Here is a 20,491-nt window from a genome sequence, read left to right on the forward strand (position 1 = left end):
CTGAAACATCCACTCTACCACCTACAGATGCTAATGCTACTCCCGCTATAAATAGCCAGCTTTCAGCCGCCCACCCACGCAGGTGGCTTACACCTACCCTGTAGCAGAGGGGACGTTGTGTAAATGTTTGGTCAGTGTTGATCCAGCGTTGAGCAGCTGTTTGGCTAGCACAGGAGAGCTTTTGAAAAATGAGAGAGGGATGGAGGCAGGAAGGTAGGAAGGAGACCTTTTATGGTTGGGCGGAAAAATGTATTTACTTCTATCTCCCCCTTCCGTCCCTCTTCTGCTATAGTTTGTATCTCTTTTTCTCACCATCTCTCTGCTCATACTCCCTCTTTTTTCATTCTCTTTCACTCATTCCCTCTCTCCTCTTCGATAATGCCCCCCCCCCTCTCTCGCTCCTCCCAATCTCTCTCCATCTCTCGCTCTCCACTTGATGTATCCAGCTGTAAATGTATAAGCCGCATGTGCTTGCTGTTGCCATGGCAACAACACAAGGGACCTTATAAAGCTAATAAGTAAAGGACAGGAGGGGAGAGGAGGAAAACCTAAAAAAGAGTGCATAAAAAAAGAGAAGGAAAATGGGCGCAGATCTCTTCCTGGAGTTGGACCTGGGGCTGTTGACGGATAGAGGGATGCTGGCGAAAGAGAGGAAGAGAGAGAGACAGAGAGAGAGAGCGAGATAGACAGTTGTTTCTCTGGTGGCGCGTTGTGATGTATCAGATTTGATGTGCCAGCCATGTTTGCTAGTTGAAATGGAGTGTGTGCATGCGCATGTTTTCACATTCGTGTGTGTGCGAGTGTATGTGACTGTATCTGTGGTTATAAAAGGTTGCTTATATTTGTCCTGCTTAAAGCTGCAACATGTCACTTTTTGGGCAACCCGACCAAATTTACATAGAAATGTTAGTAGATCTGTCATTCTCATTGAATGGAGTGGCAGGTAGCCTAGTGGTCAGAGTGTTGGGCCAGTAACCGAAAGGTTGCTAGATCAAATCCCCAAGCTGACAAGGTAAAAATCTGTTGTTCTGCCCCTGAACAAGGCATTTGTTCCCCGGTAGGCCGTCATTGTAAATAAGAATTTGACTTGCCTCGTTAAATAAAGGTTAAATAAAAAATAAATAAACAAAATTGAAAGCAAGTCTAAAAAGTGGTTGATCTGTTCTATTTCTATGCTTCCCATTCATAAGTTTTCCTTTTGCGTCTTTTACTTTCGGATTTGAACACCAGCTACAAACAAACTGAAAATACAATATTTTTGGTTATTGAAAAGATATTTCACAGTGGTTTATATAATACAATGATTCTCTACACCCTCTCAGAATTGCTTGTTTTGTCACATAAACGGGAATTAGGTGAACTATTAGAATTTTTGCAACCAGGAAATGACGGAGCCATTTCTGTATATTGCACCTTTAACTGCATGTACAACTGGGTAACCTGTACGAGTGTGGGGTGTGAAATGGAAATGTCCCCTGAGACACCATGGGTCTCAGTGGGGTCACAGCCAGGGATGTGCAGCTAGCCTCTGATCTGCTTCTTCATAAATAACCAAATGAGACGTGATACACACACACACACACACACACACCTGATAATCACCTCTGTTTCACATACAAAAAGATAAACACATACACACACTTGATCACGGTCTCTCTCTCTCTGAATACAACTATGGAGAAAGAGAAGGACATACTGTTCTCCTCTCTTCTACTCTCTCCTCTAGTCACCTCTCCTTATCTCTCCCCCTGTCTCCTCTCTGGTGAGATGTGGGTGGGTGACAGCCACGTCACCTGGTAATCATCACTGCGACACACAGGAAATACACAGTAAAGTCACACACACAGGCTAGACGCCGTTGCCCACGGCCAGGGGGAAGGGTGTTAGGTGTCTGTGTGTGTGTGTGTGTGTTGCAAGACTTACAGTAGGTCCTTAGAAGTGGGAGTGTCTTGATTCTATTAATAGCTAATTACTACACCTGAGGACGGTCTATTAAACTCAGGTGAGGTTGTACCATGGCATTGTTGAATACTTGTTTCTGATTGGCTTGAAGGGCATTCTAGAGCGTGCATTATTTCCCTATAACGCATAGTATACAGTATTTGCACGGTAGAATTCAATGGCTATTAATCATTCTTACATGTTCTATGTTTGAGCTGCATTTCAAAGCAACATCACACATACATACACGCACGCACATACTTACAGACACGCACGCACATACTTACAGACACGCACACACACACACACACACACTTATACACACACACACTTATATACACACACACACTTATATACACACACACACACACACACACACACACACACACACACACACACACACACACACACACACACACACACACACACACACACACACACACACACACACACACACACACACACACACACACACACACACACACACACACACACACACACACACACACACACACACACACCGATGCACGCAGGCAGCACAGCACTGTTTGTGTACAGTAGATCTGAAATGACTGGACAGGTCTAAACAATAACATTACATACACACCAGTTGGAGGGTAAGGTGAGGTTGGTTCAATATTTCTTACGTTACATCTTTCCATTCCTCTCAGATCTACAAGAACATCTACAAGAGGTGGATAGAGGGTAGAGGTCAGTTTGACTTTGGATGACACCCATGTAAGGTGGAAGGACCAGAGAATGTTGGATGAAGAACTGATCCAGACCTTATCGACAGCTGAGTTCCCTCTGGCTGATATCAGGTGTCACAAAAGTCAGACAGAATCAATCTATCGCCGAGGTGTCATCCCCCCCTCGCCCTTCAAGCTCTCCGTGAATGAGGACGCCAGAGAGAAAAAGAGAAAAAACCTAGAGGTAAAATGCGGAGGAAGGTGAAATAAAGACTAGAAAATTGTGTCCAGATGGAAACTTCCAGATCCACTACACGCAAAGGGAAGAGGAAGAAAGATGGAAGATGGATAAAAATTCCCAAAAAGAGTGAAAATCTCTAGGGAAAAGACAATTTCATAGGGGCTAATTGGCTGTTTCCAGTATTTGTCCAATTAAAAGCTACAAAAGCTATATAAATGGAGCTGGCATGATCCCTCATTCTCTACAAGTCGTGCTATGTCCAAAATCTGTCCCTGGGTACCTGTGAGGGGGCAGTCGTCGTTGGAGCCGGGTGAGTCCTGGTTGGGGCTGACTGGCGGGCTGGCAGGGGGGCTGGTGCTGATGCTGGCGTAGCCCAGGGACGAGCTCACCTCGGAGGGATCACAGCTGTGGTTGACTGGCCTCTGGTTCTGGACATCCAGGGAGGAAGAGAGGGAGGTCCGCTGTTTGGGCTGGAGGGAGAGATGGAGAGCGCGAGAGAGGAGAACAAAGGCAATGTTAGCAGATGTGGCTAAGCATTGTGATTGTGTGTGTAACTTTTGCCACATAAGAATTCAGTACCGTGCTGCGATTCACTGGAGTGACGCTGAGATTTCCAGTATGTTTTTTGATCAATATAGAGGGATATGTGAAAGTACCCCGTGAGCTGTGCACTGGAGGAGCAGGACTCTTGGAAAAGAACACAGCAATTATTAAGTAAGGATTATCTCCACTTCCTCTCACATCATCACACAAGTCCAGAACTCTCATGACACACTCATTAGCCTGTGTGTGTGTGCACGCGCGCATTCTAGTTATATTTCAAAGAGTGTTTGCATGACTTCACGATAACTGTACAACACCTACACACACACACACACACATTTGAAATTCCAGAGACGGTAAACAAGTGTAGTGAGAGAGTGAAAGCTGTAATGCAGACATAGATAGACACTTTACACACCATTTACAGACAGTAGAATAACTACTGCTGCTGTAGATTACTGTTCACACTCACATCTTACACACAAAACGCAGGCCAGTGTGTCTGCAAGAACTCAAGGTTTTCGTATTGAGAGTAAGAGGAAGGGTTCGATGTGGCAGGTTGTTAAGACAACGCCACATCAGGGGACTAAAAGTTCTGGGACAGTGACACATAGACAGAGAGACAGGTAGACAGGTTGACGGGGAGAGAGGGGGAGAGAGAAAGATAGCGATGGATGAAAAGGTGGATATAGATGGAGAGAGAGAGAGAGAACGATAGGAGAGAACAGTAAAGGTGAAGTAAAAAGAAAAAGTAATCTTCCACTCTTCCAAAGACATCCCTTTCTACCAGTGGACAGTAGGCCAAAGGGGAATACAACAGAAGCAGCACTATCCTATAGAGAGTTAGGGTGCAATACATCAACTAGAAGTGATCAGAGTGACATGCGGCGTACAGGGCCAATAGGGAATGAGATAGTTTCACTTGAGTTTCACTTGAAGCCAATAGGGAATTGTCAGGCCAATAGGGAATAGTCAGAGTACGGTGAGAGGAGCAGTGTCAGGTAGCATGGTAATACATAGGGAGATGCTGACAGAATGTACAGTGCCGTGAAAAAGTATTTGCCACCTTTCTGATTTTCTCTATTTTTGATACTGAATGTTATCTGATCTTCAACTAAAACATATTATTAGATTAAGGGAACCTGACTTTACAAAAAACCCATGTCATCTAAAAAGTTGACTCAAGATTGCCAAAAAGTACCCGGAAGCACTTGGATGATCATCAATACTCTTGGAAGAATGTTCTATGGACAAATGATTCAAAAGGATAACTTTTTGGGCAACATGGGTCCAATTATGCCTGGTGAAAACCAAACACTGCATTCCACAGTAAGAACCTCATACCAACGGTCAAGCATGGTGGTGGTAGTGTGATGGTTTGGGGATGCTTTGCTGCCTCAGGACCTGGACCACTTGCTTTAATAGAAAGAACCATGAATTCTGCTGTGTATCGGAGAATTCTACAGGAGAATGTCAGGCCATCCGTCTGTGAGCTGAAGCTGAAGAGCAGCTGGGTCATGCAGCAAGACAATGATACAAAACAAACAATCAAGTCTACATGAAAATGGCTAAAAAGAAACACATTTGAAGTTTCGGAATGGCCTAGTCAAAGTCCAGACATAATCCCAATTGAGAGGTTGTGACAGGACTTGAAATGAGCATAATGTGATGGCGCCGAAGAGGATGGCTGACGTTTTACATGCCGGTAACCAATTGAGCAATTCTGTTCATTTTTTTGCGTTGTTTGTAACTTATTTTTAAACTTATTGTGTACATAATGTTGCTGCTTCCGTCTCTTATGACCGAAAATAACTTCTGGACATCAGAACTGGGATGACTCACCATGAACTGGTAGAAGCTTTTTCCTTTAACAAGTCCAACGAGAAAGAAATACTGCTCTCCCGGGAAAAGGCCCAGATCCCCGTCATTTGCGCGAAGAAAAGACGGAGGAAAAGAGGATGCAGATCAGGCTGCCTTTGAGAATCCGTAGGCGAGCGAGTAAACTCCCACTGCCATCAATTCTACTTGCTAACATGTAAAATAAAATCATGATCTACGATTACGATTATCCTGTAAAAAACTGTAATATCTTATGTTACACCGAGTCGTGGCTGAACGACGACACGGATAATATAGAGCTGGAGGGTTTTTCAATGCTCCGACAGAACAGAGAAGCTACGTCTGGTAAGACGAGGGGTGGGGGTGTGTGTCTTTTTGTCAATAACAGCTGGTGCACGATGTCTAATATTAAAGAAGTCTCGAGGTATTGCTCGCCTGAGGTAGAGTACCTTATGATAAGCTGTAGACCACACTATCTACTAAGAGAGTTCTCATCTATATTATTCGTAGCCGTCTATTTACCACCACAGACCAACGCTGGCACTAAGACCGCACTCAACCAACTCTATAAGGCTATAAGCAAACAAGAAAATGCTCACCCAGAAGCGGTGCTCCTAGTGGCCGGGGACTTTAATGCAGGCAAACTTATATCAGTTTTACAAAAATGTTGTATAATGTATAACCAGATGGGGGGGGGGAAACTCTACACCACCTTTACTCCACACAGAGGTGCAAACAAAGCTCTCCCCCGCTCTCCATTTGGCAAATCTGACCATAATTCTATCCTCCTGATTCCTGCTTACAAGCTAAAATTCAAGTTGGAAGTACCAGAAACTCTCTCAATACGGAAGTGGTCAGATGACGCGGATGCTACGCTACAGGACTGTTTTGCTAGCACAGACTGGAATATGTTCCGGGATTCATCCAATGGCATTGAGGAGTATACCACCTCAGTCATCGGTTTCATCAATAAGTGCATCAATGACGTCGTCCCCACAGTGACTGTACGTACATATCCCAGCCAGAAGCTATGGATTACAGGCAACATCCGCATCGAGCTAAAGGGTAGAGCTGCCACTTTCAAGGAGCGGGAGACTAATCCGGACTCTTATAAGAAATCCCACTATGCCCTCAGACGAACCATCAAACAAGCAAAGCATCAATACAGGATTAATATTGACTCCTACTACACCGGCTCTGATGCTCGTCGGATGTGGCAGGGCTTGAAAACTATTACGGACTACAAAGGGAACCCCAGACGCGAGCTGCCTATTGACGTGAGCCTACCAGACTAGCTAAATGCCTTTTATGCTCGCTTCGAGGCAAGCAACACTGAAGCATGCACGAGAGCAGGTAACCTGCCGAAAGGATTACCGCCCCGTAGCACATGAAGAAGACATGAAATGCTTTGAAAGGCTGGTCATGGCTCACATCAACAGCATCTTCCCGGATACCCTAGACCCACTCCAATTCGCATACTGCCCCAACAGATTCACAGATGACGCAATCTCAATCGCACTCCACACTGCCCTTTCCCACCTGGACAAAAGGAATACTATGTGAGAATGCTGTTCATTGACTACAGCTCTGCATTCAACACCATAGTGCCCACGAAGCTCATCACTAAGCTAAGGACCCTGGGACGAAACACCTCCCTCTGCAACTGGATCCTGGACTTCCTGATTGTAGACTACAGGAAAAGGTGGACCTAACAGGCCCCCATTAACATCAACGGGGCTGTAGTGGAGCGGGTTGAGAGTTTCAAGTTCCTTGGTGTCCACATCACCAACGATCGATCATGGTCCAAAAACACCAAGAGTCGTTAAGAGGGCACGACAAAACCTTTTCCCCCTCAGGAGACTGAAAAGATTTGGCATGGGTCCTCAGATCCTCAAAAGGTTCTACAGCTGCACCATCGAGAGCATCCTGACCGGTTGCATCACCGACTGGTATGGCAACTGCTCGGCATCTGACCGTAAGGCGCTACAGAGGGTAGTGCGTATGGCCCAGTACATCACTGGGGCTAAGCTTCTTGCAATCCAGGACCTATATAATAGGCGGTGTCAGAGGAAAACCCATAAAATTGTCAGAGTTTCCAGTCACCCAAGTCATAGACAGTTTCCCCTGCTACAGCACGGCAAACGGTACCGGAGCGCCAAGTCTAGGACCAAAAGGCTCCTTAACAGCTTCTACCCCCCAAGCCATAAGACTGCTGAACAACTAATCAAATGGCCACTGGACTATTACATTGACCCCCCCCCCCCTCCCATTTGTTTTGTACACTGCTGCTACTCGCTGTTTATTATCTATGCATAGTCACTTCACCCCTACCTACATGTACAAATGACCTCTAACTTGATCTATCCCCGCACACCGACTCGGTACCAGTACCCCCTGTATAGAATTTTTTACTTTCGTTTATTTGGTAAATATTTTCTTAACTCTTCTTGAACTGCACTGTTGGTTAAGGGCTTGTAAAGTAAGCATTTCACAGTAAGGTTTTATTTTATTTGAGCAGTTCATGCTTGAAAGCCCACAAATGTCGCTGAGTTACAGCAGCTCTGCATGGAAGAGTGGGCCAAAATTCCTCCACAGCGACGTGAGAGACTGATCAACAACTACAGGAAGCGTTTGGTTGGAGTCATTGCAGTGAAAGATGGCACAACCCGTTACTGAGTGAAATGGGGCAATGACTTTTTCACACAGGGGAATTGGGTGTTGCATAACTTTGTTTATGAAATGAATAGGTAGTTGTGTTATTTGTTCACTCAGGTTCTCTTGATCTAATATTAGGTTTTGGTTGAAGATCAGATAAAAAATATGCAAAAGTAGGGAAAATTAGAAAGAGGGCAAATACTTATTCACGGCACTGTATATTTGACATGTTTCTGGTATTTGTATCAGTGTATGAGCTACTGCATGTCCCTCAAGACACGGCCAATGAAGATTGAAGGTCTGGAGATTCACCAGCTGTTGAGCAGGAGCCAGGTCTGCCCCGTATTTTGAATAAGTGAACACAACATAGGAGTACAAAGTAGGTGAATGTGTGTCTCTCTCCTTGTGTATGTAATCCTCATCATAATGACTGTATTCATCAACATTCATCCTCACATTATATATTTTTCCTCTCCTCTCCCTCTGTGATGCTACACTCCTCTCCTCTCCCTCTGTGATGCTACACTTCTCTCCTCTCCCTCTGTGATGCTACACTTCTCTCCTCTCCCTCGGTGATGCTACACTTCTCTCCTCTCCCTCGGTGATGCTACACTTCTCTCCTCTCCCTCGGTGATGCTACACTTCTCTCCTCTCCCTCGGTGATGCTACACTTCTCTCCTCTCCCTCTGTGATGCTACACTCCTCTCCCTCGGTGATGCTACACTTCTCTCCTCTCCCTCGGTGATGCTACACTCCTCTCCTCTCCCTCGGTGATGCTACACTTCTCTCCTCTCCCTCGGTGATGCTACACTCCTCTCCCTCTTTCTTTCCCCCTTCTCTTCCTCTCGCTCTCCCTCTCCATCCGCCCTTCCTCCCCCTCCCTCCCTCCCTCCCTCCCAGTTCATTAAGACCTTAGACACACCTCTCAAGAGTCTCAGTGTTCACAATGCAAGGCCAGCTAATGAACATGTCATGGCTGACAATTGGACGGTTAATAAACACGCCACGCCTGTTCAGAGCACACACACACTCGCACACACAATCACGGAGAAACACACACTCTACGTCAGTTTTTTTGTAAAGTTACTGTTCCACATGGAATAGCAGGAGACGTTTCAGATCAGGGAACATGAGAAAGAGGTGGAGTAGGAGCAACACTCCCTCTTCTATTATTAATCTCCCCCACCTGACACAAACCACTCATTTAGTTGTGTATTTGTGTATGTGTGTGTGCTTGCATGTGTTAATGTCATGCTCATTAGGCAAAGCCCCTTTTCACACCGGAGTGAGGTGTATATGCATGTGTGTGTGAGAGTCAGAGAGAGAGAGAGATTTTAAATTGAATTGAGAGAACAGAGCAAACTAGAAGGCTACTTGGCCCTACACAGAGAGTACACAGTGGCAGAATACCTGACCACTGTGACTGACCCAAAACTAAGGAAAACTTTGACTATGTACAGACTCAGTGAGGAAAGCCTTGCTATTGAGAAAGGCCGCCGTTGGCAGACCTGGCTCTCAAGAGAAGACAGGCTATGTGCACACTGCCCACAAAATGAGGTGGAAACAGAACTGCACTTCCTAACCTCCTGCCAAATGTATGACCATATTAGAAACATGTATTTCCCACAGATTACACAGATCCACAAAGAATTAGAAAACAAATCCAATTTTGATAAACTCTCATATCTATTGGGTGAAAAACCACAGTGTGCAATCACAGCAGGAAGAATCGTGTCCCGTTACCACAAGAAAAGGGCAACCAGAGAAGAACAAACACAATTGTAAATACAACCCATATTTATGATTATTTATTTTCTCTTTTCTACTTTAACTATTTTCACATCGTTACAACACTGTATATAGACATGACATTTGAAATGTCTATTATTTTGGAACTTGTGTGAGTGTAATATTTACTGTTCACTTTTTATTGTTCATTTCACTTTTGTTGATCCATTTCACTTGCTTTGGCAATGTAAACATATGTTTCCCATGCCAATAAAGCCCCTTGAATTGAATTGAGAGCGAGAGAGAGTGTATATGTGCATGTGAGAGAGAGTGAGAGAGAGTGTGTTAGTGTGTGTGTGTGTGTATGCGCACGTGTGTACAGTGTGTTATTCTTTTAATGTCATGCCCAATGGTGAAACCCATTATTTCCAGCAGACGCCAGGTGTGAGTGAGGAATTGAGGGTTAATGTATGGATAGTCATTATTCTAATTGGGCCTAGTGCCGGTTGGGAGATTCCAGGGTAAATTGATGGAGCTGGAAGTGTGTGTGTGCGAGCGCGTGTGTGTGCAAAGCCTCTCTGGGAACAAGGGAGGGAGTGGAAAGATATAATCTACACTAATGAATGGGAAACAGCTCATGGAAGATAAAATAATATCTTGATGACATGTTCATTATTGCCATTTGCGCACACTTCATTTTGTAACGTTGTATCAGGGGAAGGAAACATCATCATTCATATTAGTCTAATGATTATATGTCCTGTCAGTATATTTCAATAATTAAGTACAGATTTTTTTAAATCAATGTAATAAAGGAGGAAAATTCACTTGAGTATCGTTTGAGTTGATTCTCCTTGATAAAGTGTATTTCTAAATAACCTTTCCTCTCGGCGTGCTTAAAGTCATTTAGTTTCCAAATCCAAAGGGGTTGCCTTAGCAACACAGCCATACAAAGCAGGAAACGACACAGCAAAAGGCAGTAACCAGAACATTACAATATACAGTGCATTCGGAAAGTATTCATACCCCTTCACTTATTCCACATTTTGTTGTGTTACAGCCGGAATTCAAAATAGATTACATACTGTATTTATTCATCCATCTACACACAATACCACATCATGAAAACATGTTTTTTGATATTTTAGCAAATGTATTGAAAATGAAATACATTAATATCTGATTTAGAGAAATACTCACACCCGAGTCAATACTTGGTAGAAGCACCTTTGGCAGCGATTACAGCCGTGAGTCTTTCTGGGTAAGTCTATAAGAGCTTTCCACACCTGGATTTTGCTACATTTGCCCATTATTCTTTTCAACATTCTTCAAGCTCTGTCAAATTGGTTGCTGATCATTGATAGACAACCATTTTCAGGTCTTGCCATAGATTTTCAGCAGACTTAAGTCAACATCTGTAACTCGGCCATTCAGGAACATTCACTGTCTTCTTGGTAAGCAACTCCAGTGGAAAGTTGGCCTTGCATTTTAGGTTATTGTCCTGCTGAAAGGTGAATTAATAGCTCAGTGTATGGTGGAAAGCAGACTGAACCAGGTTTTCCTCTAGGATTTTGCCTGTGCTTAGCTCCATTTGTAAATGTTTCATCTGGACAACTCCCCCGTCCTTAACGATTACAAGCATACCCATAACATGAACAGCCGCAACTATGCTTGAAAATATGAAGAGTGGCAGAGCTGAGGCAGACATTCATAAATAATGTATAACACTATTATTGGCCAGAAACAAAGGACTTTCTTCTGAAACTCGTCAGTCTATTCTTGTTCTGAGAAATGAAGGCTATTCCATGTGAGAAATTGACAAGAAACTGAAGATCTCATACAACGCTGTTTACTACTCCCTTCACAGAACAGCGCAAACTGGCTCTAACCAGAATAGAAAGAGGAGTGGGAGTCCCCGGTGCACAACTGACCAAGAGGACAAGTACATTACCACACATGCATAAACTCACACATACACACACACAACATTGCATTTATTATCTGGGCCCCAACAGGACACACCTATTCAGGGGCATCGGGATTCACTCACAACTCACAGCACTCTGACAGGATAGGTCAGCTGTCATTGAGCCATGTCTGTTCCAATCAGATATGAAGGGGGATATGCAAAGTGAATTCCTGAACAGCGGAGGAGAGAGAGAGTGGTGGACTTAGTGTTGGTTAGCATTAGCCTGGGAAAGTGTCGGTGAGTTGTGAAGGTAGCGTTGGTTAGCACCTTAGCATGGACCAGTCTGAGCATTGGAGTTAGCACTTTAGCCTGGGAAAGTGTCTGTGAGTGGTGGAGTTAGCGTTGGTTAGCCTGGACCAATCTGAGCATTGGAGTTAGCATTCGCTAGCGCCTGGACCAGTCTCTGTGTGTGTTGGAGTTAGCATACAATTGGTTAACGTTAGCCTGGATGTTTCAGCAGCGTTGTACAGTCTCAACGCCCCAGGGCCTTTGACACCCTAATGGGTGTGAAATCAAAACCTTAATCAGTCAGACTCCCCACCCGCACACACCCACCAATTATGAAAACTAGTTTAGCAAAATCAGAAGTCTTTCTCACAGTTACACAATCTAAAATGGTGCCTATTACCAGTCAGTTCTAGCTGAGACAGTAGACAGCAGTGTGTTTCAGCTACAATGTTCTAAAGGGACAAGGGGCAGAGGCAGGTCTGTCTGCTGATTGGCCGGTACTAGGAGTGAAGTGACCTGGGTAATGGCAGGGCGGAGACGTTCCCTGTCGGCTCGTTAGTAAGTACCTGGCAGAAGGTCACTCCACTATCCTCTCTCACTCTGCCGCTCTCTGTCACTCTCGCTCTCCCTGTCACTCTTACTCTCCATCTTTATCTTTCACTTTCTCTCTGTCAGTCACGCTGCCTCCCTTGCAACTTCTCTTTACTTAATTATTTTTTTCCTAATTCTCTCTCACTGAAACTCCATTGCCCTCTCTCCCTCTCATCCACTATCTATCTCCCTCAACATCTCCCTCTCATCCACTATCTATCTCCCTCAACATCTCCCTCTTATCCACTATCAATCTCCCTCAACATCTCCCTCTCCTCCACTATCCATCTTCCTCCACATCTCCCTCTCATCCACTATTTATCTCCCTCAACATCTCCCTCTCATCCACTATCTATCTCCCTCAATATATCCCTCTCATCCCCTATCTATCTCCCACTCATCCCCCATCTATCTCCCTCTCATCCACTATCCATCTCCCTCCACATCTCCCTCTCATCCACTATCTATCTCCCTCCACATCTCCCTCTCATCCACTATCTCTCTCATCCCCTATCCATCTCCCTCTCATCCACTATCTATCTCACTCTCATCCACTATCTATCGCGCTCTCATCCACTATCCATCTCCCTTAACATCTCCCTCCACATCTCCCTCCACATCTCCCTCTCATCCACTATCCATCTCCCTCAACATCCACTATCTATCTCCCTCTCATCCACTAGCCATTTCCCTTAACATCTCCCTCTCATCCACTATCCATCTCCCTCAACATCCACTATCTATCTCCCTCTCATCCACTATCTATCTCCCTCAACATCTCCCTCTCATCCACTATCCATCTCCCTCTACATCCCCCTCTCATCAACTATCTATCTCCCTCCACATCTCCCTCTCATCCACTATCTATCTCCCTTAACATCTCCCTCTCATCCACTACCCATCTCCCTCTCATCCACTATCTATATCCATCCACATCTCCCTCTCATCCACTATCTCCCTCAACATCTCCCTCTCATCTAGTATCTCTCATTCAACATCTCCCCTCTCATCCACTATCTATCTCATTCAACATCTCCCTCTCATCCACTATCTATCTCCCTCAACATCTCCCTCTCATCCACTATCTATCTATCTCCCTCCACATCTCCCCTCTCATCCACTATCTATCTCATTCAACATCTCCCTCTCATCCACTATCTATCTCCCTCAACATCTCCCTCTCATCCACTATCTATCTCCCTCCACATCTCCCTCTCATCCACTATCCATCTCCCTCCACATCTCCCTCCACATCTCCCTCCACATCTCCCTCTCATCCACTATCCATCTGCCTCAACATCTCCCTCTCATCCACTATCTATCTCCCTCTCATCCACTAGCCATTTCCCTTAACATCTCCCTCAACATCTCCCTCTCATCCCCCATCTATCTCCCTCAACATCTCCCTCTCACCCCCCATCTATCTCCCTCAACATCTCCCTCTCATCCCCCATCTATCTCCCTCAACATCTCCCTCTCATCCACTATCTCCCTCAACATCTCCCTCTCATCTAATATCTCTCATTCAACATCTCCCCTCTCATCCACTATCTCTCATTCAACATCTCCCTCTCATCCACTATCCATCTCCCTCTCATCCACTATCCATCTCCCTCAACATCTCCCTCTCATCCACTATCCATCTCCCTCAATATCTCCCTCTCATCCCATATCTATCTCCCTCTCATCCCATATCTATCTCCCTCTCATCCCATATCTATTTCCCTCTCATCCCATATCTATTTCCCTCTCATCCCATATCTATTTCCCCCTCATCCCCTATCTATCTCCCTCTCATCCCCTATCTATCTCCCTCTCATCCCCTATCTATCTCACTCTCATCCCCTATCTATCTCCCTCTCATCCCCTATCTATCTCCCTCAACATCTCCCTCTCATCCACTATCCATCTCCCTCCACATCTCCCTCTCATCCACTATCTCCCTCAACATCTCCCTCAACATCCACTATCTCATTCAACATCTCCCCTCTCATCCCCTATCCATCTCCCTCAACATTTCCCTCTCATCCACTATCCATCTCCCTCTCATCCACTATCCATCTCCCTTTCCCTCTCATCCACTATCCATCTCCCCCACATCTCCCTCTCATCCACTATCTCTCATTCAACATCTCCCCTCTCATCCACTATCTCTCTCATCCCCTATCCATCTCCCTCTCATCCACTATCTATCTCACTCTCATCCACTATCTATCGCGCTCTCATCCACTATCTATCTCCCTCAACATCTCCCTCTCATCCCCTACCTCCCTCAATATCTCCCTCTCATCCCCCATCTATCTCCCTCTCATCCCCCATCTATCTCCCTCTCATCCCCCATCTATCTCCCTCTCATCCCCCATCTATCTCCCTCTCATCCCCCATCTATCTCCCTCTCATCCCCTATCTATCTCCCTCTCATCCCCTATCTATCTCCCTCTCATCCCCTATCTATCTCCCTCTCATCCCCCATCTATCTCCCTCTCATCCCCCATCTATATCCCTCTCATCCCCCATCTATCTCCCTCTCATCCCCCATCTATCTCCCTCTCATCCCCCATCTATCTCCCTCTCATCCCCTATCTATCTCCCTCTCATCCCCTATCTATCTCCCTCTCATCCCCTATCTATCTCCCTCTCATCCCCTATCTATCTCCCTCTCATCCCCTATCTATCTCCCTCTCATCCCCTATCTATCTCCCTCTCATCCCCTATCTATCTCCCTCTCATCCCCTATCTATCTCCCTCTCATCCCCTATCTATCTCCCTCTCATCCCCTATCTATCTCCCTCTCATCCCCTATCTATCTTCCTCAACATCTCCCTCTCAGTCCCATTAAAGCACTTAGTCTTTCACCGTCTTTCTCTTGTCTTTCCACTCTCCCTTACACAATCTGGCGCCAAACCAAACAGAGATAATCACAGATCATTGATCATGGTGTGTGTGTGTGTGTGTGAGCAGCACGGTCTGTAAACACAACCCCAGCGGATCAGTGATTGATGTTTTTTTTAAATGTTTTATTTCACCTTTATTTAACTAGGCAAGTCAGTTAAGAACCAATTCTTATTTACAATGACAGTCTAGGAACAGTGGGTTAACTGCCTTGTTCAGGGGCAGAACGACAGATTTTTACCTTGTCAGCTCAGGGATTCAATCCAGCAACCTTTCGGTTACTGGCCCAACGCTCTAACCACTAGGCTACCTGCCATGTCTACTTCCCTACTAACAGATTCATGAACTTTAAATGGCAAAGTGATTGTGTGTGTGGGTGTGTGTGCATGCACATGTGTTCGCCTGCTTGACTGACAAAACGGAGACGCTGAGACACTTATTATATCAAATCACACACATAACCCCCCCCTCCACATTTTGTTACATTACAGCCTTATTCTAAAATTGATTCAATTGTTTTTTCCCTCATCAATCTACACACAATACCCCATCATGACAAAGCAAAAACAAGTTTTTCCAACATGTATCTAATTTTTTATTTTTTATTAACCCAACTTAAATATTACTTTGACATAAGGATTCATACTCTTTAATGCAGTACTTTGTCGAAGCACCTTTGGCAGCGATTACAGCCTCAAGTCTTCTTGGGTATGACGCTACAAGCTTGGCACACCTGTATTTGGGGAGTTTCTCTCATTCTTCTCTGCAGATCCTCTCAAGCTCTGTCAGGTTGGATGGGGAGCGACGCTACACAGCTATTTTCAGGTCTCTCCAGAGATGGTCGATCGGGTTCAAGTCCAGGCTCTGGCTGGGCCACTCAAGGACATTCACAGACTTGTCCCAAAGCCACTACAGCATTGTCTTGGCTGTGTGCTGCCACCACCATGCTTCACAGTGGGATAGTATAGGCCAGCTGATGAGTGGTGCCTGGTTTCCTCCAGACGCTTGGCATTCAGGCCAAAGAGTTCAATCTTGGTTTCATCAGACCAGAGAATCTTGTTTCTCATGGTCTGAGAGTCCTTTAAGCCTTTTAGCAAATGGCCCTTCTCCCTCGATTGATCAGTTTGACCCGGCGGCCAGCTCTAGGAAGAGTCTTGGTGGTTCCAAACTTCTTCCATTTAAGAATGATTGAGGCCACTGTGTTCTTGGGGACCTTTAATGCTGCAGACATTTTTTGGTACCCTTCCCCAGATCTGTGCCTTGACACAATCCTGTCTCGGAGCTCTACAGTCAATTCCTTCGACCTCATGGCTTGGTTTTTGCTCTGACATGCACTGTCAACTGTGGGACCTTATATAGACAGGTGTGTGCCTTTCCAAATCATGTCAAATCAGTTGAATTGACCACAGGTGGACTCCAATCAAGTTGTAGAAACATCTCAAGGATGATCAATGGAAACAGGATGCACCTGAACTCAATTTCGAGTCTCATAGCAAAGGGTCTGAAAAGTTATGGAAAATAAGGTATTTCTGTTTTTATTTTGAATACATTTGCAAAAATGTCTAAAAAACTATTTTCACTTTGTAATTAAGGGGTATTATTGTGTGTACATTGATGAGGGAAAAATGTATTTAATACATTTTAGAATAAGGCTGTAACGCAACAAAATGTGGTAAAAGTGAAGGGGTCTGAATACTTTACGATGCCCTCTCTTCCATGAATACAGAGTGGCTTCAGTCAACGACAGCAATCAAATTTTATTAGTCACATGCGCCGAATACAACAAGTGAAGACCTTACAGTGAAATGCTTACTTACGAGCCCCTAACCAACAATGCAGTTTAAAAAAACATGGATAAGAATAAGAGATAAAAGTAACAAGTAATTAAAGAGCAGCAGTAAAATAACAATAGTGAGACTATATACAGGGGGTACCAGTACAGAGTCAATGTACGGGGGCACCGGTTAGTTGAGGTAATATTTACATGTAGGTAGAGTTATTAAAGTGACTATGCATAGATGACGACAGAGAGTATTAGAGGTGTAAAAGGGGGAGGGGACAATGCAAATAGTCCAGGTGGCCATTTGATTAGATGTTCAAGAGTCTTATGGCTTGGGGTTAGAAGTTGTTGAGAAGCCTCTTGGATCTAGACTTGGCGCTCTGGTACTGCTTGCCGTGCGGTAGCAGAGAGAACAGTCTATGACTAGGGTGGCTGGAGTCTTTGACCATTTTCAGGGCCTTCCTCTGACACCGCCTGGTATAGAGGTCCTGGGTGGCAGGAAGCTTGGCCCCAGTGATGTACTGGGCCATACACACTACCCTCTGTAGTGCCTTGCGGTCGGAGGCCGAGCAGTTGCCATACCAGGCAGTGATGCAACCAGTCAGGATGCTCTTGATGGTGCAGCTGTATAACCTTTTGAGGATCTGAGGACCCATGCCAAATCTTTTCAGTCTCCTGAGGGGGAATATGTTTTGTTGTGCCCTCTTCACGCCGTGCCCTCTTATCTGCATACCATGCTTCTACATCCACTCAACCTCTCTATGTCACCTATATCTACGTCTAATCTATAGTATGCACTTATCACACTCTTCCGTGTGTCTGTCTGTTTGAGATGGGGAGCGTGTGTGTGTTCACACGTTTGTGTGTAACTGTGTTATCTCCAATACTTCCAGGTATAACCAGTGTCTCATCTGGACATGGTAGATCACTGGAGCTGGAGAGAGAGACTGGCAGCACAACAGGAGATAGAAGACTAAGGTTTATCAGGGAAATGTCTCAAGGAAGGCATCAAAGGTCTACATACATGTGTGCGAGCGAGCACACACACAAGGTCTCAATATCCCTGATAACCAGCCCATGCTATCTGTGCATCACCAGTGTGTTTGGAGAGAGAGAAGACATCAAACAGTCTGAGAAATTAACCAGAGGGGAGGGAGAGAGAAAAGGACAGAACGAGAGATTGGGATGGAGGAGCAGTCAGGTAACTCGAGATCCAAGGGGTTATCCGACGTTGTAAATTGCTCCCAAGGATGAACCAGACTTGTGAAGGTCTAGAATTTTTTTCTGAGGTCTTGGCTGATTTCTTTTGATTTCCACATGATGTCAAGCAAAGAGGCACTGAGTTTGAAGGTAGTCCTTGAAATACATCCACAAGTACACCTCCAATTGACTCAAATTATGTCAATTAGCCTATCAGTAGCTTCTAAAGCCATGACATTTTCTGGAATTTTACAAGCTGTTTAAAGGAACAGTCAACTTAGTGTATGTAAACTTCTGACCCACTGGAATTGTGATACAGTGAATTATAAGTGAAATAATCTGTCTGTAAACAATTGTTGGAAAAATTACTTGTGTCATGCCCAAAGTAAATGTCCTAACTGACTTGCCAAAACTATAGTTTGTTAACAACAATACATTTGTGGAGTGGTTGAAAAAAGAGTTTTAATGACTCTAACCTAAGTGTATGTAAACTTCCGACTTCAACTGTATATGTGTGTGTGTATGTATATGTGTATGTGTATATATATGTATATACAGTGGGGAGAACAAGTATTTGATACACTGCCGATTTTGAAGGTTTTCCTACTTACAAAGCATGTAGAGGTCTGTAATTTTTATCATAGGTACACTTCAACTGTGAGAGACGGAATCTAAAACAAAAATCCAAAAAATCACATTGTATGATTTTTAAGTAATTAATTTGCATTTTATTGCATGACATAAGTATTTGATCACCTACCAACCAGTAAGAATTCCAGCTCTCACAGACCTGTTAGTTTTTCTTTAAGAAGCCCTCCTGTTCTCCACTCATTACCTGTATTAACTGCACCTGTTTGAACTTGTTACCTGTATAAAAGACACCTGTACACACACTCAATCAAACAGACTCCAATCTCTCCACAATGGCCAAGACCAGAGAGCTGTGTAAGGACATCAGGGATAAAATTGTAGACCTGCACAAGGCTGGGATGGGCTACAGGACAATAGGCAAGCAGCTTGGTGAGAAGGCAACAACTGTTGGCGCAATTATTAGAAAATGGAAGAAGTTGAAGATGACGGTCAACCACCCTCGGTCTGGGGCTCCATGCAAGATCTCACCTCGTGGGGCATCAATGATCATGAGAAAGGTGAGGGATCAGCCCATAACTACACGGCAGGACCTGGTCAATGACCTGAAGAGAGCTGGGACCACAGTCTCAAAGAAAACCATTAGTAACACACTACACCGTCATGGATTGAAATCCTGCAGCGCATGCAAGGTCCCCCTGCTCAAGCCAGCGCATTTCCAGGCCCGTCTGAAGTTTGCCAATGACCATCTGGATGATCCAGAGGAGGAATGGGAGAAGGTCATGTGGTCTGATGAGACAAAAATAGAGCTTTTTGGTCTAAACTCCACTTGCCGTGTTTGGAGGAAGAAGAAGGTTGAGTACAACCCCAAGAACACCCTCCCAACCGTGAAGCATGGAGGTGGAAACATCATTCTTTGGGGATGCTTTTCTGCAAAGGGGACAGGACGACTGCACCGTATTGAGGGGAGGATGGATGGGGCCATGTATCGCGAGATCTTGGCCAAAAACCTCCTTCCCTCAGTAAGAGCATTGAAGATGGGTCGTGGCTGGATCTTCCAGCATGACAACGACCCGAAACACACAGCCAGGGCAACTAAGGAGTGGCTCCGTAAGAAGCATCTCAAGGTCCTGGAGTGGCCTAGCCAGTCTCCAGACCTGAACCCAATAGAAAATCTTTGGAGGGAGCTGAAAGTCCGTATTGCCCAGCGACAGCCCCGAAACCTGAAGGATCTGGAGAAGGTCTGTATGGAGGAGTGGGCCAAAATCCCTGCTGCAGTGTGTGCAAACCTGGTCAAGAACTACAGGAAACGTATGATCTCTGTAATTGCAAACAAAGGATTCTGTACCAAATATTAAGTTCTGCTTTTCTGATGTATCAAATACTTATGTCATGCAATAAAATGCTAATTAATTACTTAAAAATCATACAATGTGATTTTCGGGATTTTTGTTTTAGATTCCGTCTCTCACAGTTGAAGTGTACCTATGATAAAAATTACAGACCTCTACATGCTTTTTAAGTAGGAAAATCTGCAAAATCGGCAGTGTATCAAATACTTGTTCTCCCCACTGTATATATGTGTGTGTGTGTATATATATATGTGT

The 20,491-nt window shown here is 44.7% G+C and overlaps 1 protein-coding gene across 6 annotated transcripts in view; it reads right to left on the reverse strand.

Moving 5' to 3' along the window:
• The window catches only part of LOC139533827 (ankyrin repeat and sterile alpha motif domain-containing protein 1B-like), a 330,155-nt gene that overhangs the window by 126,330 nt on the left and 183,334 nt on the right, over nucleotides 1-20,491 (reverse strand). For 4 of the 6 annotated variants that reach the window (XM_071332244.1, XM_071332241.1, XM_071332242.1 and 1 more), the window contains exons 14-15: nucleotides 3,451-3,558; nucleotides 3,152-3,341 (exon numbers count right to left, since the gene is read on the reverse strand). In XM_071332244.1, coding sequence (XP_071188345.1) covers nucleotides 3,152-3,341; nucleotides 3,451-3,558 — 298 coding nt within the window. The remainder of the gene's footprint in view (nucleotides 1-3,151; nucleotides 3,342-3,450; nucleotides 3,559-20,491) is intronic. The other 2 variants (XM_071332247.1, XM_071332245.1) reach the window with 1 other exon arrangement.

Source organism: Salvelinus alpinus, chromosome 11 (genome assembly GCF_045679555.1).
Source record: "Salvelinus alpinus chromosome 11, SLU_Salpinus.1, whole genome shotgun sequence".
In the NCBI taxonomy this organism is placed as follows: Eukaryota; Metazoa; Chordata; class Actinopteri; order Salmoniformes; family Salmonidae; genus Salvelinus; species Salvelinus alpinus.